General features: G+C 35.5%; 1 protein-coding gene across 5 annotated transcripts in view; it reads left to right on the top strand.

Moving 5' to 3' along the window:
* ANAPC10 (anaphase promoting complex subunit 10) overlaps nt 1-22,811 on the top strand; it is a 261,798-nt gene that overhangs the window by 92,679 nt on the left and 146,308 nt on the right. Inside the window, exons 5-6 of one of the 5 annotated variants that reach the window (XM_049631196.1) lie at nt 7,724-7,792; nt 13,886-19,278. The exons of 3 other annotated variants lie outside the window; for them this stretch is intronic. In XM_049631196.1, coding sequence (XP_049487153.1) covers nt 7,724-7,792; nt 13,886-14,116 — 300 coding nt within the window. In that variant the 3' untranslated portion in view covers nt 14,117-19,278. Of the gene's footprint in view, nt 1-7,723; nt 7,793-13,885; nt 19,279-22,811 lie in introns of those variants that run through there. One more of the 5 variants, XM_049631195.1, reaches the window with a different exon arrangement.

Below are 22,811 nucleotides of genomic sequence, written 5' to 3'. Positions count from 1 at the left end.
ACATATATACGTATATATACGTATATATATATATATATATATATATATATATATATATACACCCACCTTCTTTATCCATTCATCCATTGATGGACATTTGGGCTCTTTCCATGCTTTGGCTATTGTAGCCTTGATTTCTCTTTCTGTTGCTTCATTGTTGGTGTATAGGAATGTAGCCGATTTCTGTGCATTGATTTTATATCCTGCAACTTTGCTGAACTCATGAATCAGTTCTAGCAGTTTTTGGTGGAATCTTTTGGGGTTTCCATATACAGTATCATGTCATCTGCAAAGAGTGAAAGTTTGACCTCCTCCTGGCCTTTTATTTCTTTGTGTTGTCTGGTTGCAGAGGCTAAGACTTCCAACACTATGTTGAATAACAGTGGCGAGAGTGGACATCCCTGTCTTGTTCCTGACCTTAGGGGGAAAGCTCTCAGTTTTTGCCCATTAAGGATAATATTAGCGTTGGGTCATTCATCTATGGCTTTTATGATCTCAAGGTATAATCCTTCTATCCCTACTTTCTTGAGGGTTTTTATCAAGAAAGGTTGCTGTATTTTGTCAAATACTTTCTCTGCATCTATTGAGAGGACCATATGGTTCTTGTCCTTTCTTTTATTGATGTGATGAATCACGTTAATTGTTTTGTGGATATTGAACCAGCCCTGCATCCCAGGTATAAATCCTACTTGGTCATGGTGAATAATTTTTTTTAATGTATAGTTGGATCCGGTTGGCTAATATCTTGTTGAGCATTTTTGCATCCATGTTCATCAGGGAAATTGGTCTATAGTTCTCCTTTTTAGTGGGGTCTCTGTCTGGTTTTGGAATCACGGTAATGCTGGCTTCATAGAAACAGTTTGGAAGTTTTCCTTCCGTTTATATTTTTTGGAACTGCTTTTAAGAGAATAGGTGTTAACTCTTCCTTAAATGTTTGGTAGAATTCCCCTGCAAAGCCATCTGGCCCCGGACTTTTGTTTTTGTGGGAGATTTTTGATTACTAATTTGATTTCCTTACTGGTTACTGATCTGTTCAAATTTTCTATTTCTTCCTGTTTCAGTTTTGGTAGTGTGTATGTTTCTAGGAATTTGTCCATTTCTTCCAGATTGCCCATTTTATTGGCATATAATTGCTCATAATAGTTTCTCTTATTATTGTTTTTATTTCTGTTGTGTTGGTTGTGATCTCTCCTCTTTCATTCTTGATTTTACTTATTTGGCTCCTTTCCTTTTTCTTCTTGATCAAACTGGTTAGTGGTTTATCAATTTTGGTTAATTCTTCCAAAGAACCACCTTCTGGTTTCATTGATCTGTTCTACTGTTTTTTTGGTTTCAATAGCATTAGTTTCTGCTCTAATCTTTATTATTTCCTGTCTTCTGCTGGTTTTGGGTTTTGTTTGCTGTTCTTTTTCCAGCTCCTTAAGGTGTAAGGTTAGGTTTTATATCTGAGGTCTTTCTTCCTTCTTTAGGAAGGCCTGGATTGCTATATACTCTTATGTGTATATGCTATATACTCTTATGACCACCTTTGCTGCGTCCCAGATGTTTTGGGTTATGGTGCTATCATTTTCATTGACTTCCATATACTTTTTTATTTCATCTTTAACTGCTTGGTTAGTGCATTCATTCCTTAGTAGGATGTTCGTCAGTCTCCAAGTATTTGTTACCTTTCCAAATTTTTTCTTGTGGTTGATTTCAAGTTTCATAGCATTGTGGTCTGAAAATATGCACGGTATGATCTCGATCTTTTTGTACTTACGTAGGGTTGATTTGTGTCCCAGTATATGGTCTATTCTGGAGAACGTTCCATGTGCACTGGAGAAGAATGTATATTCTGCTGCTTTTGGATGAAATGTTCTGAATATATCTGTTAAGTCCATCTGGTCCAATGTGTCATTCAAAGCCATTGTTTCCTTGTTGAGTTTTTGATTAGATAATCTGTCCATTGCTGTGAGTGGGGTGTTGTCTCCTACTATTATGGTATTACTGTCGATGAGTTTCTTTATGTTTGTGATTAATTGATTTATATATTTGGGTGCTCTCACATTTGACGCATAAATGTTTACAATTGTTAGTCTTCTTGGTCTATAGACCCCTTGATTATGATATAATGTCCTTCTGCATCTCTTAATACAGTCTTTATTTTAAAGTCTAGATTGTCTGATGTAAGTATGGCTACTCCGGCTTTCTTTTGTTGACCATTAACATGATAGATGGTTCTCCATTCCCTTATTTTCAATCTGTAGGTGTCTTTAGGTCTAAAATGGGTCTTTTGTAAACAACCTATAGATGGATCTTGTTTTCTTATCCATTCTGTTACCCTATGTCTTTTGATTGGAGCATTGAGTCCATTGACGTTTAGTGTGAGTACTGAAAGATATGAATTTATTGCCGTTATGATGCTTGTAGAGTTGGAGTTTCTGGTGGTGTTCCCTGGTCCTTTCTAATCTTTTGTTGCTTTTGGTGTGTGTGTGTGTATATATATAATTTTTTTTTCCATCTTTTCTTCCCTCAGAGAGTCTCCCTTAAAATTTCTTGCAGGGCTGGTTTAGTGGTCACAAACTCCTTTAATTTTTGTTTGTCTGGGAAACTTTTTATCTCTCCTTCTATTTTGAATTACAGCCTTGCTGGATAAAGAATTCTTAGCTGCATATTTTTCTGATTCAGCACATTGAATATATCCTGCCACTCCTTTCTGGCCTGCCAAGTTTCTGTGGATAGGTCTGCTGCAAACCTGATCTGTCTTCCCTTGTAGGTTAGGGACTTTTTTTTTCCCTTGCTGCTTTCATGATTGTTTTCTTCCCTGAGTATTTTGTGAATTTGACTATGATATGCCTTGTTTTTGGTTGGTTTTTGTTGAATCTAATGGGAGTCCTCTGTGCTTCCTGGATTTTGATGTCTGTGTCTTTCCCCAGGTTAGGAAACTTTTCTGCTCTGATTTGCTCACATAACCCTTCTACCCCTATTTCTCTCTTTTCCTCCTCTGAAACCCCATATGATTCTGAAGTTGTTCCTTTTTAATGAGACGCTGATTTCTCTAATTCTTAAATCGTGCTCTTTTGCCTTAATCTCCCTCTTTTTTTCTGCTTCGTTATTCTCTATAAGTTAGTCCTCTATATCGCTGATTCTCTGTTCTACCTCGTCCATCCTTGCTGCCACTGCATCCATCCGTGATTGCAGCTCAGTTATAGCATTTTTAATTTCATTCTGGCTATTTTTTACTTCTTTTATCTCTGCAGAAAGGGATTCTAATCTATTTTCGACTCCAGCTAGTATTCTTATTATCATGATTCTAAATTCTTGTTCAGACATCTTGCTTGTATCTGTGTTGATTACGTCCCTGTCTGTTGTTTGTTCCTCCTGTCTCTTTTGAGGTGAATTCCTTCATTTTGTCATTTTGAAGGGAGAAAATGAATTAATGAGGTAGAAAAATTGAAATTAAAAAAATTAAAATTAAAAAAATATTAAGATTAAAACTTACACACACAAACAAATTGAATAGATGATGCTAGATCCTAGGTGTGTTTTGGTTGGGTGTTGAAAGTGGTTTGACAGATTAGAGAAATGAAAAAAAAAAAAAAAAGGAAATCATTTGAGAATTTCAAAAAATGAATACACTAAAGTAGACTAAAATGAGATGATGTGGGTAAAATAGAATTGGATAAAATATACACAAAAGTAGAGAATATAATAGAAAAAAATTAAAGAAAAATATTTTTAAAAAAATTAAAAAGAAATAGGAATTTTTTCATTTTCTGTATTTAAGAAAAAAGTAAAGAAACAAAAAAGAGAAAACAGATAAAAAAAGAAAACAAATCGTTTGAAAATTTGAAAAAATGAATACACTGTAGTAGACTGAAATAAAATGATGGGAGTAAGATAGAATTTGAAAAAATTTACATGAAAGCAAAAATATACTAATAAAAATTAAATAAAAATATTTTTAAGAGAAATTGAAAGTAAAAATGAAGTTTTTCTCTTTCTACATTCAAGAAAAAAAAAAGAAAAAGAAAAAAAAGGAAATTGAAAATTTGAAAAGGTGAGTACACTGAAGTAGACTAAAATAAAATGATGGAAGTAAAGTAGAATTTGAAAAAATTTACACAAAAGTAAAAAATATAAAATAAAAATTAAAGACCTATTTTTAATAAAAATTGAAAATAAAATGAGTTTTTTCTCTTTCTGTATTGAAGAAAAAGAATTGTAAAACAGAAAAAGGAAAAAGAGAAAAAAAAAGAATTGAATACACGAACCTGCTAACAGATTGAAGTAGGACTGAAATTGCTTCGTTTTCCCCTAGAGGTCAGTCCATGTACCTCTTTATAGTCCATAAATTAAGCCAGTGGTGAGGTTTGTGTCCTTGAAGAGAGAAGTTGGCCCAGTTGGGCGGGGCTCAATGTAACAACTCCACTCTCCACTAGATGGCGCTGCTAGCTTACTGGGGTAGATTGTTGCAGTGCTCATAGGTGCATGTGCACATGCGCGGGAGTGGTGAAAATGTCGCTACCCAGCTACCCAGTCTGTTCTCCCAGATCAGCAGTTGCGCACAGGTCCTCCTGAAGGTCCTCTTCAGCTCTCATCCACTCCCTACTTTTCCACTCTCAGTGACCAGGCCCCAGGCAGTACCTCTCTCCCAAGTTTTGTCTCAGATGCGGCTGTTTCCCTGGCCCCTTACTCCAAAAGACTGCGGCTTTGACCCTTTCCGCCCCTCTGTGGGAGGGTCTTGCTGAGCAATGGCTGAATGAGCAATGGCCTAATGTCATCAGCACCCTGGAACGTCCACTGGACCCTGCTGTTGCCGGTGCCCCGAGACTGCGGCCAGGTGCCAGCCCGCCCCCAAAAAAAGGTTGCGAGACAGCGTAGCATCAGCATTTCAGGGATTATGGAAAATCGCAACACACATCTGGCAACAGGCTTCACCCTCAACGGCCTTGCCCCAGCACCAGCGAATGTGGCTGCCATCAGGTGTCTGCTAGGACCAGGTGGCTTTAACAGTCTCTATCAAATGTCCTTCCAGCAGTGGAACCACTTTTCTCCGTGTGGCCCGAGAACCTCCTGAACCCCACTCTGCTCCTGGGGATTTGCCCTTCCCACCAGAGCATCGCCAGGTATCGAGCTGCGTAGTTGCAGACTTTGCGCTCCCCTTGTTTACAGTCTCAATGGAATTTAAACCCTCTCCCTTCTCCTTTCACCCTTTTTAGTTTAGTCCCTGCGGCTGTTTCCAATTTTCCACTTTCTCTCCAGCTACTTTTGGGGAGGGGTGCTTTTCCCATATGCTCCCCCCTCCCCAGTCTCCATCCTCTCCTCGTCTGCAAAAGGGGTTCCTTACCTTTCACGGCTTCTTGCTCCCCAAGTTCAGCTCTTTGTGTCGTGTACCTGCTGAATTCTGTGGTTCAGGTTGTGCAGATTGTTGTGTTAATCTTCCAATCAGTTTTCTAGGTGTGTAGGATGGTTGGTCTGGCTGTATTTCATGGGTGCAGGACACACAAAAAGCTTCCATGCTGTTCCGCCATCTTGGCTCCTCCCTTGTCCTTTCTTTTATTGATGTGATGAAACACATTTATTGTTTTGCAGATATTGAACCAGCCCTGCATCCCAGGTATAAATCCTACTTTGTCGTGGTGAATAATTTTTTTAATATATTGTTGGATCTGGTTGGCTAATATCTTGTTGAGGATTTTTGCATCCATGTTCATCAGGGAAATTGGTCTATAGTTCTCCTTTTTAGTGGGGTCTCTGTCTGGTTTTGGAATCACGGTAATGCTGGCTTCATAGAAACAGTTTGGAAGTTTTCCTTCCGTTTATATTTTTTGGAACTGCTTTTAAGAGAATAGGTGTTAACTCTTCCTTAAATGTTTGGTAGAATTCCCCTGCAAAGCCATCTGGCCCCGGACTTTTGTTTTTGTGGGAGATTTTTGATTACTAATTTGATTTCCTTACTGGTTATTGGTCTGTTCAGATTTTCTATTCTTCCTGTTTCAGTTTTGGTAGTGTATATGTTTCTAGGAATTTGTCCATTTCTTCCAGATTGCCCATTTTATTGGCATATAATTGCTCATAATAGTCTCTTATTATTGTTTTTATTTCTGTTGTGTTGGTTGTGATCTCTCCTCTTTCATTCTTGATTTTATACACCAATGAAGCAACAGAAAGAAAAATCAAGGAATTTATCCCATTTACAATTACACCAAAACCCATAAAATACCTAGGAATAAATCTAACCAAAGAGGTGAAAAATCTATACACTGAGAACTATAGAAAGCTTATGAAAGAAATTGAAGAAGACACCAAAAAATGGAAAAAGATTCCATGCTCCTGGTTAGGAAGAACAAATATTGTTAAAATGTCGATAATACTCAAAGCAATCTACATATTCGATGCAACCTCTATCAAAATAACACCAGCATTCTTCACAGAGCTAGAACAAATAATCCTAAAATTTGTATGGAACCAGAAAAGACCCTGAATAGCCAAAGCAATCTTGAAAAAGAAAACCAAAGCAGGAGGCATCACAATCCCGGACTTCAACTTTATTACAAAGCTGTAATCATCAAGACAGTATGGTACTGGCACAAGAACAGACACTCAGATCAATGGAATAGAATAGAGAACCCGAAATGGACCACAAACATATAGCCAACTAATCTTTGACAAAGCAGGACAGAATATCCAATAGAATAAAGACCGTCTCTTCAGCAAGTGGTGCTGGGAAAACTGGACAGTGACATACAGAAAAATGAGTCAGGACCACTTTCTTACACTATACACAAAAATATACTCAACATGGATGAAAGACCTCCATGTAAGACAGGAAGCCATCAAAATCCTTGAGGAGAAAGCAGGCAAAAACCTCTTTGATCTTGGCCGCAGCAACTTCTTACTCAACATGTCTCTGGAGGCAAGTGAAACAAAAGCAAAAATGAACTACTGGGACCTCATCAAAATAAAAAGCTTCTGCACAACGAAGGAAACCATCAGCAAAACTAAAAGGCAACTGACAAAATGGGAGAATATTTGCAAACGATATATCAGATAAAGGGTTAGTATCCAAAATCTATAAAGAACTTACCAAACTCAACACCCAAAAAACAAATAATCCAGTGAAGAAATGGGCAAAAGACATGAATAGACACTTCTCCAAAGAAGACATCCAGATGGCCAACTGACACATGAAAAAATGCTCAACATCACTCATTATCAGGGAAATATGACTTCACTCATGAGGACTTGAAGACACAGAACAGATGAACATAAGGAAAGGGAAGCAAAAATAATATAAAAACAGGGAGGGGGACAAAACATAAGAGACTCTTAAATCTGGAGCACAAACTGAGGGTTGCTGGAGGGGTTGTGGGATGGGGGATTGGGTAAGTGGGTAGGGGGCATTAGGGAAGCTACTCCTGAAATTATTGTTGCACTAATTGCTAATTTGGATGTAAATTAAAAAAATAAAATAAAATAAATATGTATATATGTATGTATATATATGTGTATATATAATCATATAATCCATTGTTTAGTATTTTGCTTTTTAAAATTAACCAGAGATGGCTTCAAATTACTGCGAATATGTAAAGAGATACATCATTTTTACTTGCTATAGGATATTCCAGGATATGGATGGACCATTATTTATTTAACCACTCTGTGCTTTCCTATTGCTGTGTAACAAATTACCCAAAACAAGAGTAATCATTTATTATCTCTCATGATTTCTGTTCAGGAGTTTGGAAAAAGCTTGGTTGGCCATTTCTGTCTTGGAGTCTCTCATGCAGTTACAGTCCTATGTCAGGTAGGCTGACTGAGCCTGGAGAATCCACTTCTAAGGTGTTTCACTCATGGCCAGCAGGGTGGTGCTAACTGGTGGCTGGGGGCCTAGGTTTCTCTCCACATGGACCTCTTTGTGGGGTTCTTGAGTGTCGTCATGTCATGGTAGGTGATTTCTCCCAGAAGGAGTGATACAAAAGATCCAGGAAGAAGCTACAATGCCTTTTATGATTTATCTGCAAAGTCACACATTGTCACGTGTAACATACTCTGTTGGTTACACAAAACCAACCCTAAGCCATTGTAGGAGGAGGTTATTTAAGAGTGTCTTCAGGGTCTTCTTGGGGGCTGGATACCACCGCCACTCTTCTATTGGTAGTCATTTAACTTATTTTCAGTTATGAATATTATTATATATATGTATAATCCTTGTGCCCTTTTCTTTAGGATTTCTCTATAGTTCAGAAGTGAAGTTGTTTTGTTAAAGAATAGTTACATTTAAAATTTTGATAGGTATTGCCACATTACTCTTCAGAAAGGTTATACCTATATAATTTCCATATCAGTCCATGAGAGTACATTTCCCTTATTCTCATCCATAATTCGTGTTCTTAATTATTTTAATCTCTGCCAATGTGATAGATGCTTTATATATATGCATATACATATATGTGTATTTATATATATATACATATATATGTTTTATATGTATATATGCACATATATGTATTTATATGTATATATACATATATGTATATATTTATTAGTGAGATTGAACAATTTCCTGTGTTTGTTGGCCCATTGCATTTGTGTGTGTGTGTGTGTGTGTGTGTGTTTAGTCTGTACAGGTGTATGTCCATTTTTTAAATTTGTGTTGGTTTTTTTCCTTAAGATTACTTTTTTTAAAAATATTTATTTTTGAGCAAGAGAGAGAGATTGCGAGCAGGGGAGGGGAATGGAGAGGGAGACAGAATTCCAAGCAGGCTCTGCTCTGTCAGCACAGAGCCCAACACGGGGCTCGATCCCACAAACTGTGAGACCATGGCCTGAGCTGAAATCAAGAGTCAGACGCTTAACTGACTGAGCCACCCAGGCACCCCAGAAATTCTATTTTTAATTCTATTATTGTTACCTTTTATAATTCCCTTTAGGTCATATGTGTATATGTTTATTTACGTGTAGGATGTAAAGGAAATTGCATTATGATAAGGAGATTAGTGGCGAATTTTCTCCTGCCATATTTCATTTCATTTAATTCATGTCTTATTTATATAATATAGGATTTCAGATAAAAAAATTACTACCAGATTATTATCTTTACATTATGTAAAACACATTATGTATTTAAAAGCACAATTTTTGGAATCACACTGCCTGTTTCATTCACCGCTTTGCCACTTACCAGCTGTGTGACCTCATCAAAACTAGTTAACACTTTCTGTGACTCAGTTGTTTTATTTGTGAAATCAGAATAATAATAATATCTGCCACATTGCTAGCATTAAATAAATTAATATACTTAATGTACTTAGGGTATTACCTGGCACATAATATGTGCTAGGTAAGAAGTTGCTGCTGTTATTATCATGAGCATTCTTTTTGAGGAATTATTATTGACATTTACGTTTTATTTTATGAGCATTTGATTTATTCTTTTTGACTTTTTTTGTCTGTTTCTTCCTCACTACTAGCATTTTTATTATGACTTCTTGAAGTCTTATGTTTAAATCCTATCTCTTTGTATTTCTCTGAGTAGTTTTTTTTCAGGTGTGATCTGTCTTATTTGCCACTGTTTTGTTTTGTTTTTTCAGTCCCTAGAACATTGCTTGCCATGTAATATTTGCTCAGTAACATTCGATGAGCGTGGAGCCCTGGCATATCTGTTAAGCTCTGGTGAGAGGGTGCACTAGAGGGAGACTGCATGGCAGGAAGAGGAAAAAGAGACTTGCTCCCTTTTGTGTCCTGTTTGTTTTCCATCATCCTAGTAGTGTTTCTTCACAGCAGCATTTCCTCCCCATAGCTATACCTGATTCCAGTTTGCAGTTTTTCTGACACTCACAGCACCAGCCCAATGAACCCCATGTCAGAAATGTCAGCACCACAAGGCAGTCAGCTCCCACTCCTCAAGAGTTCCCTACGCCAGCCCCATAGGGCTCTTCCTCCAGGGGCACAAACACCAGCCAAACAGCTCCCTCCTCAGGGATCTGAGTTTCAAATCCACAGGACTCCTTTTCTGAACTTCCCCGTTTTGATAATCTCAGTCTCTTTTCTTTTCTTCCCCCAACCTTAGAATTTAACTTCTTGTACTTGTTCCCTCCATGATACCTTCGTTCTCTTGGCCTCTTCACTTCTCTAGTTAACAACTTGATTCCTACTTAGTGAATTCTCTCTTAAAATAACTTGTATGCCCCCTGACTCCAGGCTGAATCAGGGGGCATACAAGTTATTTTCTATTTTATGAAGTTATATTACCTTTCTGAGGGTAAATTCCATCAGTAACTACTCCCTATGTCAGGGGTCAGCAAACTGTAATCCAGGGCCAACTCTGGCCAGTGGCTTGTTTTTGTAAATAAAGTTCTGTTGGAACATAGGCACACTCATTCACTTTCATAATACCTGTAACTGTTTTCACTCTGCAAAGATAGACTGACCAGTCATGATATGGCCACACTTAAAATGTTTACTTTTGGGTCCTTTACAGAAAAAATTTGCCAGCCCCTACCCTACATGTACAGCTAATGGTATTTTTGGTGTGTAATAGGCCAATAAAAAAATGTTAAGTGAGTGAATATATAGAGAAAAGAGCCAAAAAGGGAGATGGTAGGAAGAAAGAACAAGGAGAAATATAGAAAAAATTTGTATAGTAATGGTGATGAAATTTTCATTTATTGAGGTAAACCAGAAATGGAGAAAAAAGAAAGCTAAATTGGCAAAATTTTACCTTTCATTGATTTTCTGATTAAAATATAAAAATATTATAATTTTTGCTTAAAGTATATTCATCTGTTAACCAAACATTTATAAAAAGATAAGAATTATATATACTGTATATTGTTACGGGTTTTTAAAAAGTTTTTATTTAAATGCCAATTAGTTAATGTACTTGAGTTTTTTGAATCTATGAAGTAATCTAAGGTATGACAATATCAGAATAAGAACTTTCTAGAGATGACTCTGAGAATTCTAAACTGCCCACAGTAGAGCTGCAGTAGACACATGAATTGAAATTTATGACTTCTGGGCAATATAGTTGATTATGAAACCATTTGAAAGATGTTAACATCTGTATGTACTTTGTAATGTAGTTTTAGTAATAGATATCAGTAAGCCTTATGATATGTTCTGAAGCAATGTTAATAGTATTTATTGAATAATTTATTACATTTATAATGCTGTGCATATCATGCCAAAAAGCATTTATGCTATAAAATCTTAATATAACTTTCAGCACACCGAAGCATTTAAGATATGCTAAGAAAATAACATTGAGTCTATCAGAAATAATGGTTAAATTTGTCAAAAACATTCTTATTAGTAAGGAGTTGAATTTAGAATCTTAGTTTTACATTTTGTGCATTGTTGAGGTTCATTATAGTACATTTACCTTGAGAATGGATTCTTCCTACCAGATATGCTTTCTCCCTTCTCTATACTCCCACAAATATCTGTTATAATAGTTTCCTTTACCTACTATAACAAATCATCACACATGTAGTAGTTTAAAGCAACACAAATTAGTTATTTTACAGTTCTAGAGGACGTAAGTCCAAAATGGGTCTTACAGATTAAAATCAGGGTGTCAGCAAGAGGCCTACTTTCCTAGGGATTTCTAGGGAGAACCATTCCTTGCCTTTTCCAGCTTCTAGAGGCTACCTAACTTTCCTTGGCTTATGGTCCCATCACTCTAACCTTTGCTTCTACCATCACTTCTCCTTCTCTGGGCGTAGTGTCTTCCTCTTACAAGGAATCTTGTGATTACATTAGGCCCACCCAGGAAATCCAGGATAATTTTGTCATCTCAGAATCTTTAACTTCATCACATCTACAAAGCCCTGTTTTCCATGTAAGTTAAAATAACCCCAGGTTTTGAAGAAGGACATGGATATCTTTGGGAGCCCATTGTTCTGCCTCCATATCTTTCTTCTTTTATTTAGAATTATTAAATGTCAGACCTGGAAGGGACACTGGAGATGATAACTTGTCCAATCCTTTTATTTTATACTTGAAGAAACTGGGGCACCTGGGTGACTCAGTCAGTTGAGCGTCTAGCTTTGGGTCAGGTCATAATCTCGCATTTGTGGGTTTGAGCCCTGTGTCAGGCTCTGTGCTAACAGCGTGGAGCCTGGAGCCTGCTTCAAAAATAAATAAACATTAAAAATATATATACTTGAAGAAACTGATTGAAGTCAGAGAGGTTGTTTGTCTGCCTCAGAGCTTTTTTTTTTTTTTTTTTTTTTTTAAATTTATTTTTTTGAGAGAGGGAGAGACAGAGCACAAGCAGGGGAGAAGGGCAGGGAGAGAGAGAGAAACAGAGAGAGAGAGAGAGAGAGAGAGAGAGAGAGAGAGAGAGAGAGAGAGGGAATCCCAAGCAGGCTCCACACTGAGCAGGGAGCCCGACACGGAGCTCAGTCCTATGACCTTGAGATCATTATCTGAGCTGAACTCAAGAATTGGACATTCAGCCAACTTAGCCACCCAGGCGCCTCTGGCTCTGAGCTTTTTTTTAAGGTTAGGAACAAGGCCTTATTCATGTTATACTTTACTTAGAAAAATACCTTGAACATTTTAACTACTCAGTAACTATTTTGTTACCTGAATGAATAAAAGGTTAGTGATGGAAATCAGATATATCTGGTCTCTGATTCTTTCATTTTAAGTTAGTGCTAATGGAAGTTTATAAAAAACAAAACAAAACACTGACTGCAAATACCACAAGGAGTAGAGATTTATTCATTCTTATGTTCTATGGTTAAAAAGAGGAAATTATTCAGTCTTAAAAATAGCTACTTTTTAAAGATTCCTGTTCTCTTTCTCTTGTCCCATCTTTACTTTTTTCTACCCACCCTTCTCCTCCATAAAAAAAAAAAAAATGAATGAAAGAAGGAAGGAGGGAAAGAGGGAAGGAAGGAAAGGGCTGGAGGGAGGAAGGAAGAGGAAGAAGAGAAAAATGAGAACGAATGAAAGAAAGAAGGGAAGAAGGGAAAAAGGGAAGGAAAGAAGATACAGTGGTGTGTTTACTTAATTGTTTTGCTAGAGTCACTCATGGAATCCACATTTAGATTCTCTGACACCTCTATTTGGCTGCATTGATAAGATAAGCCTGTATTCTCTGTGATATATATAGTTTATATGTGTTCAATAATTAAAATAATTTAGAAATCAGTATTTATGTTTTAAAAACTATTTCATAACTTTAGCAAAAATTTTAGAAATTTAGGTTTATCTTTTGACTTAGGATTTTCTTTCCCTTGTTAAGGAAGGATAGTTTGGACTCTTGATTAAAATAAAATTAAGAATTAAAAACAAACTTGCCTGGCATTTCTTATTAAGAATTAAAAATTTTTATCTAGCATTTTATATTAAAAATCTAGATTTTAGGTTTAGAATATCATCCAGGCTACATAAATCACTTACTATTTTTCAAGGAAAAAAGCTTTGTCTGATGGCTTTTTAAGGATTGATTTTCTTTTGTTATTCTTGTAATTTATGTAGAATCTGAATGTGTTTGTGTATATTAGGTATGGTCCTTGAAATAAAATATACTTGAAGCATAATGTTAGATTCTTTTCCTACTTATATCAACATGGTCTTCCATTGGCTGTATATGTTTATACATGTCTAATTCTAAACTTGTATGTTATACAGATTTCTATAAACCCTAAGACTGCATATGTCTGTTTTTATTTTGTCTACTAAGATGGTACATGTAGAGTGCTTATTAGCAAGTGTAAAAATGGACTATGGTGTAAAAGTGCCAAATAACTAGTAATGGTTGTTATCATACTGTCATTCTCTCAGTGAGCAAAATGTTAATTATAAGTCAACTTTAGAATGTGTTCATTGTAATAAATTATGTTCATCGGGTGAAAACATAATCCCACTTTTGTTTTCTTGGCAGCAACTTGAATTGGTGGAACCAAGTGGCTGGATTCACGTTCCCTTAACTGATAATCATAAGAAGCCCACTCGCACATTCATGATACAGATTGCTGTTCTAGCCAATCACCAAAATGGAAGAGACACCCACATGAGACAAATTAAAATATACACACCAGTGGAAGAGAGCTCCATTGGCAAATTTCCTAGATGTACAACTATTGATTTCATGATGTATCGTTCAATAAGGTGACCTTAACACAGAACAAAAGTCATTAAACGTACCTTTGTTTTATCTTGTCAGTAAATATTATATCTGGAATCTTTATTGAAAAAACATCAGTTATTTTGCAATTTTGTATGCATTGGAGAGTATTTTATTGTAACTTTAACAAATAAATTTTGGGTCATACTATTTTTATTTTCTTTAACATATAATAAAGCTCACATATTTTACATTATTAAAAAAGTATTTGAAGCCCCTCATTAAATTTTTCATTATATCAAAAGAAAAACAATTGAACTGAGTATTTTAAGAGATACACCATTTTTAATAACCAAGTTATTATTTCGTATAGTGGTCATGTGTTAGAGTAATGATTTATTGCATGTTTGGGAACAGTACTATGTTCTATCAATTAATAGGCCAAAATTATTCTTTTTTTCCCCCTCTCTCTAGAGGAAGCTTATTCTTTTAATACTGGGCCTTTTAAAAAAATAGTGTCAAAATAGGCTTAGCATTAGATATCTGATGAGAACCATTCTGATTTGGGGAATATAGTTAATTGTGTCATAATTACTTCCATGAAATACTTTTAATCCCAGGGTTCTCTATATCCCGATATTGTGTCAGAGATTGCCAGTGTCATCTGCTATTTATTCTAATGCTAGTGCTGCTTATAGTAGACGTTTTTTTTTTAATTTGTGTCTGACACAGAAGCATTCTCTGAGGGATGATAATATGTCTCATAAAAATTTTTAAAATGTATAAAATTGTTCTTTGTATATGAAAATATTTTAAAGGAGCTTAAACATGTTTTCTTTCCATGGTTTAAAATGAGTAGATTTGATTCTGTATGGTTTTTCTTTTTTCCCCCCCTATATCTACTACTTTTTAGGAGGATGGTTATTTAGCCACAGAACTTACCCAAATTGGCTCTTATGTTTAGGAAAGATTCCTGGGTGGTTCTTGTATTGCTTGGTAGACTGAAGTCTTGAATAGTAAAGTTTTAGATCTTTTTTTTTTTTTTTTTTTTTTACTTGAAGTATACTTAACATATAGTGTTCTATTTGTTTCAGGGTGTATAACAGTGATTTGACAATTCTATACATTATGCAATGCTCACCACAATAAGTATAGTTACCATCTGTCACTATACAAAGTTGTTGCAGTATTATTGATTATATTTTCTATGCTGTACCTTTCCATCTCCATGACTTATTTATTTTAGAACTGAAAGTCTGTACCTCTTAATCCCCTTCACCTATTTTACTCATCCTCCTTATCCCCTCCCCCATAGCAACCAATTCTCTATATCTAAGAGTTTGTTTTATTTTTTAGACTACACATATAAGTGAAATCAGATGGTATTTGCCTTTCTCTGTTTGACTTCCTTCACTTAGCATTATAGCCTCTAAGTCCCTCCATGTTGTAAATGGCAAGATCTCATTCTTTTTTGTGGCTGAGTAATATTCCATTGTGTATGTATTTATATAGTACATCTTCTTTACCTATTCATCTATTGATGGACACTTGGGTTGCTCCCATATCTTGGCTATTGTAAATAATGCAGCAATAAACATAGAGGTGCATATATCTTTTTGAATTAGTGTTTTTGTTTTCTTTGGGTAAATACCCAACAGTGGAGTTGCTGAATCATATGATATTTTTATTTTGAATTTTTTGAGGATCCTCCATATTGTTTTCTACAGTGGTTGCATCAATTTACATTCCTACCAACAATCTATAAGGTTCTCTTTTGTCCACATCCTCACCAACACTTGTTATTTCTTGTCTTTTTGATAATAGCCATTCTGATAATAGTGTGAAGTGATAAGTCATTGTGATTTTGACTAACATTTCCCAGATGATTAGTGACCATCTTTTCATGTATCTCTTTTGCCTATTTTTTAATCAGATTTTTTTTTTTTCTGTTGAATTGTGGAAGTTCTTTATATAGTCTGGGTATTAACCCCTTATTGGATGTATCATTTGCAAATACCTTCTATTCAGTAGATTGCCTTTTTGTTTTATTGATGGTTTCTTTTTCTATGCAAAAGCTTTTTATTTTGTTGTACTCCCAATATTTTATTTTTGCTTTTGTTTCCCTTGCCTGAGGAAACAAATCCATAAATATGTTGCTAAGGCCTATGTCCCACAGATTACTGCCTGTGTTTTCTTTTAAGAGTTTTATGGTTTCAGGTCTCATGTTTAGGTCTTTAATCCATTAAATAGTAAAGTTTAAAAAATAATTATGTGTATGCTTTATTCTGGCAAGGAGTACTAATTTGCATGGCTACTATAAAAAAAAAAAAGGTGTCACTTTTTCACTCAGGAGAATATCTGATGTTCTTTCAGTGAGTTCCACAAAGAGTTTTATTGTCATTTTCATTTTGTTTCTTTGAAGTAAGAAGCATGGTAGGTGATCTATAGGGTCACCAAAAAATCTATAACCACGACTCATTTGGGATCAGCAAATTAATCTGAATATAGTTGGGGGATGCTGGAAATGGAAGAAGAGAGGAAAACACATGGATAGGAATTAAAAGAAAAGGAGGGAATCAAAGAAATAATAACAATATTTACTAGGTACTGTATTGAATCTTGTGCTTTAGTCTGATAAGGAAAACATTCATGTAAACAACAGGGTCTTAGTATAAGAGATAGAGACATTTAATAAAAAATACGGGAGGGCTTATTAATAATAATGTTATTACTTGCTAAATGCTTATTAAAATTTTGCTTAAAAGAAAAAGGAAGAAGACTAATTATCATTTACATGATCCCCTCTGTTATCTCTTACTACTAATAGTTTGCTATAAGGCTCCTAAAATCAGGAGGGATTAAGAAGAATGTTGAGAAAATCCGTATGTTTTCTATTTCTACTCTTATTCTCTTTTTTATATGCCAGCTGGGTGACCACCTTTCTTAGGCATGGGGAAACTTGGTAGCTGAGGATAATGGAAATAATACTTCCCTTTTTATATGGGTTATTTAAAATACAGACAGACCATGTATTATATTGACAAAGCATAATTATCTAAAGTAGTTGCATTTCTTTTTTAAAAATGCATATTATATACTTGACAAAGGATTTGTATTTAGAATATATAAAGAATTTTTACAACTCAACAGTAAGAACACAAACAATCAAATAAATTAAGCAAAAAATTTGGATAGTCACTTTATTTACCAAGGAGGACATAGGATTGGCCAATGAGCATGTGAAAAGATACTCAGCTTCACTCAGCATCAGTGAAATGCAAAGTAAAGGCACGATGAGATATCATTTCACAGCTGCTAGAAAGGCTGCAATTAAAAAGATGATTGCAAGGGTTGACAAAGATGTGGAGGAACCAAACCTCACACTGATGGTGAAGATGAAATTAATGTATAACCACTTTGGAAAACTGTAGTGATTTTTTTAACAAGTTAAACATACACCTATTGTGTGACCCAGTTATTTCCTCCCTGATATTTACCCAACAGAAAAGAAAGCATATGTCTATACAAGGAATATTCATAGCTTAATTTTCATACCTGAAAACTGGAAACAACCCAAATGTTGGTCAGTAGCAGAATATATGAACAAATAGTGGTATATCCATATAATAGAACACTGCTCAGTAATACAAATGAACAATACATGCAACAACATGGATAAATTTTGGTCATAATTATGCAAAGAGAAAGAAGCCATACAAAAGAGAGTACATGCTGTTTGATGCCTTTTTTTTTTTTTTTTTTAATTCTAGAAAATAACAAATCAATAAACAGATCCCTGGTTGTGTGGGATGGGGAGAGGGGAGAAGTAAGGAGGGATGAACTGTTTGGGGGAAATGATACAGATGTTCATTAGTCTGTGACTGATTTCACAGGTATATACATATACCAACATTTATCAAATTATATACTTCAAATATGTGCAGTTTATTGCATGTCAATTATACCTCAATAAAGCTGATTCTAAAATAGCTTACTCTACCTGTTTCACATAGTAATCATTCAAAGATGCTAGGTTTGAAGTAGTTCTATGTCTTACTGTGTAGGATTTGAGAATAAAAAACTAAGATTGAAGAACTATTTTAAGTTAATAAAACAGTGACAGCAAATGAATTCACTGATTCATTCATAATCAGTGTATGTTTTTGAGTGCTGGACAAACTGTGCAGTTAATAAGATTTAAATTTTTAATAAACACACTCTACCCCCAACATGGGGCTTGAACTCAATGACCCTGAGATCAGAAATTGCATGCTCTGTTGACTGAACCAGCCAGGTGCCCCTAAGATTTAAATTTTTAAATTTCACATGTGATCTGTGGTCGTGCCTGGGTGGCTCAGTCGGTTAAGCATTTGACTCTTGATCTCAGCTCAGATCATGATGTCAATGGTTTGTGAGTTCAAGCCCTGCACTGGGCTGTGCACTGATAGTGTGGAGCCTGCTTGGGATTCTCTGTTTCCTCCTCCCTCTGTTTCTCTCTCTCTCTTTCTCTCTAAAACAAACAAACAAACAAACAAACATCTTAAAGAATTCACATGTAATCCAAATGTAATGTAACTTCAAAATCAGTTTATTAACTGGGGAAATGTTGTCATAAGAAACTTTTCTCTGTATCAAACTATGGAATTTTAAAATACAGCAGTTCATTGAACACTAATAAATATACAACTCAAAAAAGACTAATAGATATTGGTTGTTGACTTAGATGTGATAAGGAAACCAAGATAAATCTGATACAGACCTTGCTTTCCAGTTGCTTATAGTCTATTAGGGGCGAAATAATAGGCCTCTAATTAGCAAAATCAGAAATTAAAGTGATAAGATCTCTAATTGATGGAGAGTAGTGTAAAGGAGAGGAAAGTTGACTTTCCATTCAGAAAGAGGTGAAGGAAAGAAGACATTTGTTAGAGAAGTGGGATTTTAAAAGAAAGACTGTAATATCATCTAGTTATTTACTTCTCAAGTCTGTTCTTGTATCCAGACTGTCATTGTTTTTATGAGTAACGATTAATTTGAAACAGATGATTTGTGTATTCAGAATCAAGTGATGTTTTGTACATTTCCTCTTGTTTGAAAGTTTCCAGCAATTAAAATACTGACAATCTTGGAAAGTAATTTTAGTTACCATGCCTTCTGTTCTTTTAGCCATTATGACTACTAATTTAGTACATTACTTAATATAATACACTAGATTAAACAGCACAGTATAAATTTTTATGAATATAAAATTTCTAGTGTTTTAGAAAATCGTTACTGCTCTAAAATTCTCCATAAAATGTTGGCTTATCGTATTTTTAATTAAATTGTTGGTTAGTAGTTTGTTTTGTCAATTACCTTTTAAAACTGATAAAACTTATAAAATATGTTACACTAAAGCATTAGAGAAAATACTTTAGTTGTAATTATATGTGGACACACTTATGTTGTGCATCTTTTAAAAATTTTTTTAATGTTTATTTTTTTGAGAGAGAGAGACAGTGCCTGAGCAGGGGAGGCACAGAGAGGAAGACACAGAATCCAAAGCAGGCTTCCAGGGTCTGGGCTGTCAGCACAGAGCCCAATGTGGGGCTTGAACCCACAAACCGTGAGATCATGACCTGAGCCAAAGTTGGATGCTTAACCAACTGAGTCACCCAGGCACCCCAGTTGTGCATCTTTTAAACCAAGATTATCTTCTTTTGCCCACATTGTTGTGCTTTCCTCACTTCTACTGTGACTCCTTAGGTGAAAATACCCTCTCTTTATTCTGTGGCTAATTCCGTTCCCACTGTTCGTCTTCTCTTGTCCTTTCTGGTGAATAGAACCAATTTACTACTTTGTGCATGTAGACAAGATTATAATTAGACCAATTTAGAAGTGTTTTACTTACAAAACATTTTTCTGTGTGAATTTATTAGGGAGTGGTTTTTCACCTCTTGTATTGTTGAAGCTCTAGCATTTACCATCTCAATTGTTTTAGTTACTGTGTTTGTGGCTATAAGCTTTCCACTGATGCAGTTCAGTGATCATCATAAGATATTCTTCTACTTTGCATTTGCTTTTCCGAAGTTAAGAGTAAATTATGATTCTCCCCCTGTGGTCCTAGAAATAATTTCCCAAACTGTTTTTATTGACTTTATTCTCAGACTACTTCTCCTCTTTACCCTGGCATTCATCTATAGCTGGAGATCCAGATTTTAACAGATCATTTCCTGTTATTACTACAGCAGTATCAAAATACTGATCACTTACCAAGAAGCAAAGTATCCAAAACACTGAAGCAGAGAGTTCAGCCAGCTGTTTGTTTTTCAACTGTTAAAATTTGTAAGAATCACATGTTAAATGGATATGGCAACAAAATGAAACAGAGGGTAGCCTCGGTAAAAGAATGGTAACAAGCTACCTATCTAGCTCTTAAGTTATAACACACTCAGGTGTTTACTGAAGACAAAGAAGGAATTTCACTATTTTAAAACAGTGCTTATATTTTTAGGTAGCATTCAGTAATTATTAGGAGATGCAAGTAACCTGGTCTTCAGAAATTTTATTTTTTTCTAAGTCATTAGGGCTGTTTAGAATAAAATTCATCATTTTTTTCTTCAAATTTCCAATGTTAAACTGCCATTCGGGTGTAATTTTAATTCCTCTCCTTCATCTTCCCATACTCAGTAACTCCAAGTCCTACAGATTCTTTCTCCACATTATCACTTTTTAGTTTCACTCCATTTACATCATTCTAGGCCCATTGCAGGAAGCTCCCAGCTGGGCCATTGGTCTTTTAGTTTATGCTAAGATAAAATTATCCAAACAATTTTCCATCATATGGCTTTCTGTAAAATCTATACTAATTCCACATTACCTATATAAATTTACCTATATAAATAAACCCAAAGTCCTCTGGCATCCCTTCAAGGTCATACATCTTCCCTGCCTCTTTTATAACCTTCTTTTCATTATTCTTAGACTTTTTGCTCTAGCCCAGCAAATATGCTTATCTGTTTTATGCATACAACTCCCTTATTCTCATTTTTACTATTTTATATGTCACATCTAATGGCCTTGAATGCTGTCACTGCTCTTCCAATTGATACCACTTTCCTAAGCAAACTGGCTCAAAAATCACTCCCTTGAATGCCTTTACTTAATCTGATTTTAATTCTGTGTATTTTGATCATTCTTTTATTCTAAATCCTCTTACCATTTATGTATTCTGCCAGTACTATATTAACATATGAATGTTATATTGTGTATATGGCTAACTCTCAAAGAATCAGGCAAGGAATGCAGTGATTTGCATTATTACAGTTGTCAACATATAGTAGGCATGAAGTTATAAATATACATTGTTTTCGTAAAATCTTGCATCAACATATTTTTACCTCTTATATCTCATTTTCACAAAATCACTGTGTCAGGATTACATTGAATAACAGAAATCCCTGCCACAGTGACTTAAATAAGTTTTTGTATTTCTTGTATATTAAAAAGTCTGGAGATCTATGTTTGCTTTACTGGTCCAGCAGCTTAATAACAGCGGCTTTCTGAGAATTTTTAGGTCATCCTCATGGCCAAAAGATAGTTGCTATAGTTCTAAGCTATCACACTGGCACTTGAGAGAGGAGGGAGAAGAGTAGCACTGGCTGTATCAGTCCTCCTTTATCCCCAGAAATCTCCAGTGGGCTTCCTATGTTTTGTTGGTCAGAACTGGGTCACATGGCTGTCTCTACCTGAAAGAGAACAAGCTTGTCTGAGAAGGCAGGGAGTGGGATTGTCATTGTTGCCTTAGGCAAACTACTATTTCTGGGGCAAAACACATCATCTCCCTGAAAAACACAAAAATACAAATAGCATTCTCTACACAAGGAAGAAGGGAGAATAGATATGAGGTAGACAGTAAATGATACCTGTCACACATAATCTTTCGAAGCCTCGACACCCTCATCGGCAAACTAAATAATAGCAGTACGCATCAGAGGATTAAGAGATAATAAATGTAAGCACTTAACACAATGTGTGGCAAATAGCAGCATTCAACAAAAAGTGGTTGGTTTGATTATTGTTTGTCTTCAGTTCATATGGTTTGATCTGAGAAACCTATGGGGAAGAAATGGCTGTTTTTCCCTCTTCCCTCCTAAGTTCTGCTGGACTTGGGAAGACACCTACTGGTTCTGCAACACTACCTGTGTGGTAACCCTAAAACCCCTTTTTAGCATCCACATTTTATCATTTACCATATACTAACACCTTGCTATGGTAGCAATTATATAGAATTTTCCCACACGTATCAGTGGGACCTTCTAAATTCTGTTACAAGCGGAGGCTAAGACAACCCTTCTAGGTATATCAACTACATTGTCCTTTTGAGCCCATGCAAGATATCAAAACTCTTATTTCTGGCATTTTTCAGCCTTACCAAAAAAGAAAAGATACTTGAAAAAACCTTCCAGTGTTGCAAGCTGGGATAGATGAACAATGCTGTAAGTTCTTTAAGACACACATTCATTCCCAGAAGCAGGAAATGAGTATCATGCTAGAAGTCCCAGCATGCTTACCATGTGTGACTAGTTCTAAGCCAGTCTTCTAGACCCATTGTTACTCCTGATCTAGGTCTGAATCCCTTAGTTGCCCATAGCTAATTCTTGTTGCTGCCCTGGCTTGCCTCTTTAGAATATTATGATAAGCACTATTTTGCTAGCTCCAAACTTGTCTCTTTTCAGTGTTGTTCTCTCAGGCCACTTTGGGTAAG

Source organism: Panthera uncia, chromosome B1 (assembly GCF_023721935.1).
Source record: "Panthera uncia isolate 11264 chromosome B1, Puncia_PCG_1.0, whole genome shotgun sequence".
In the NCBI taxonomy this organism is placed as follows: domain Eukaryota; kingdom Metazoa; phylum Chordata; class Mammalia; order Carnivora; family Felidae; genus Panthera; species Panthera uncia.
This window is presented reverse-complemented; position numbering and strand designations above follow the sequence as displayed.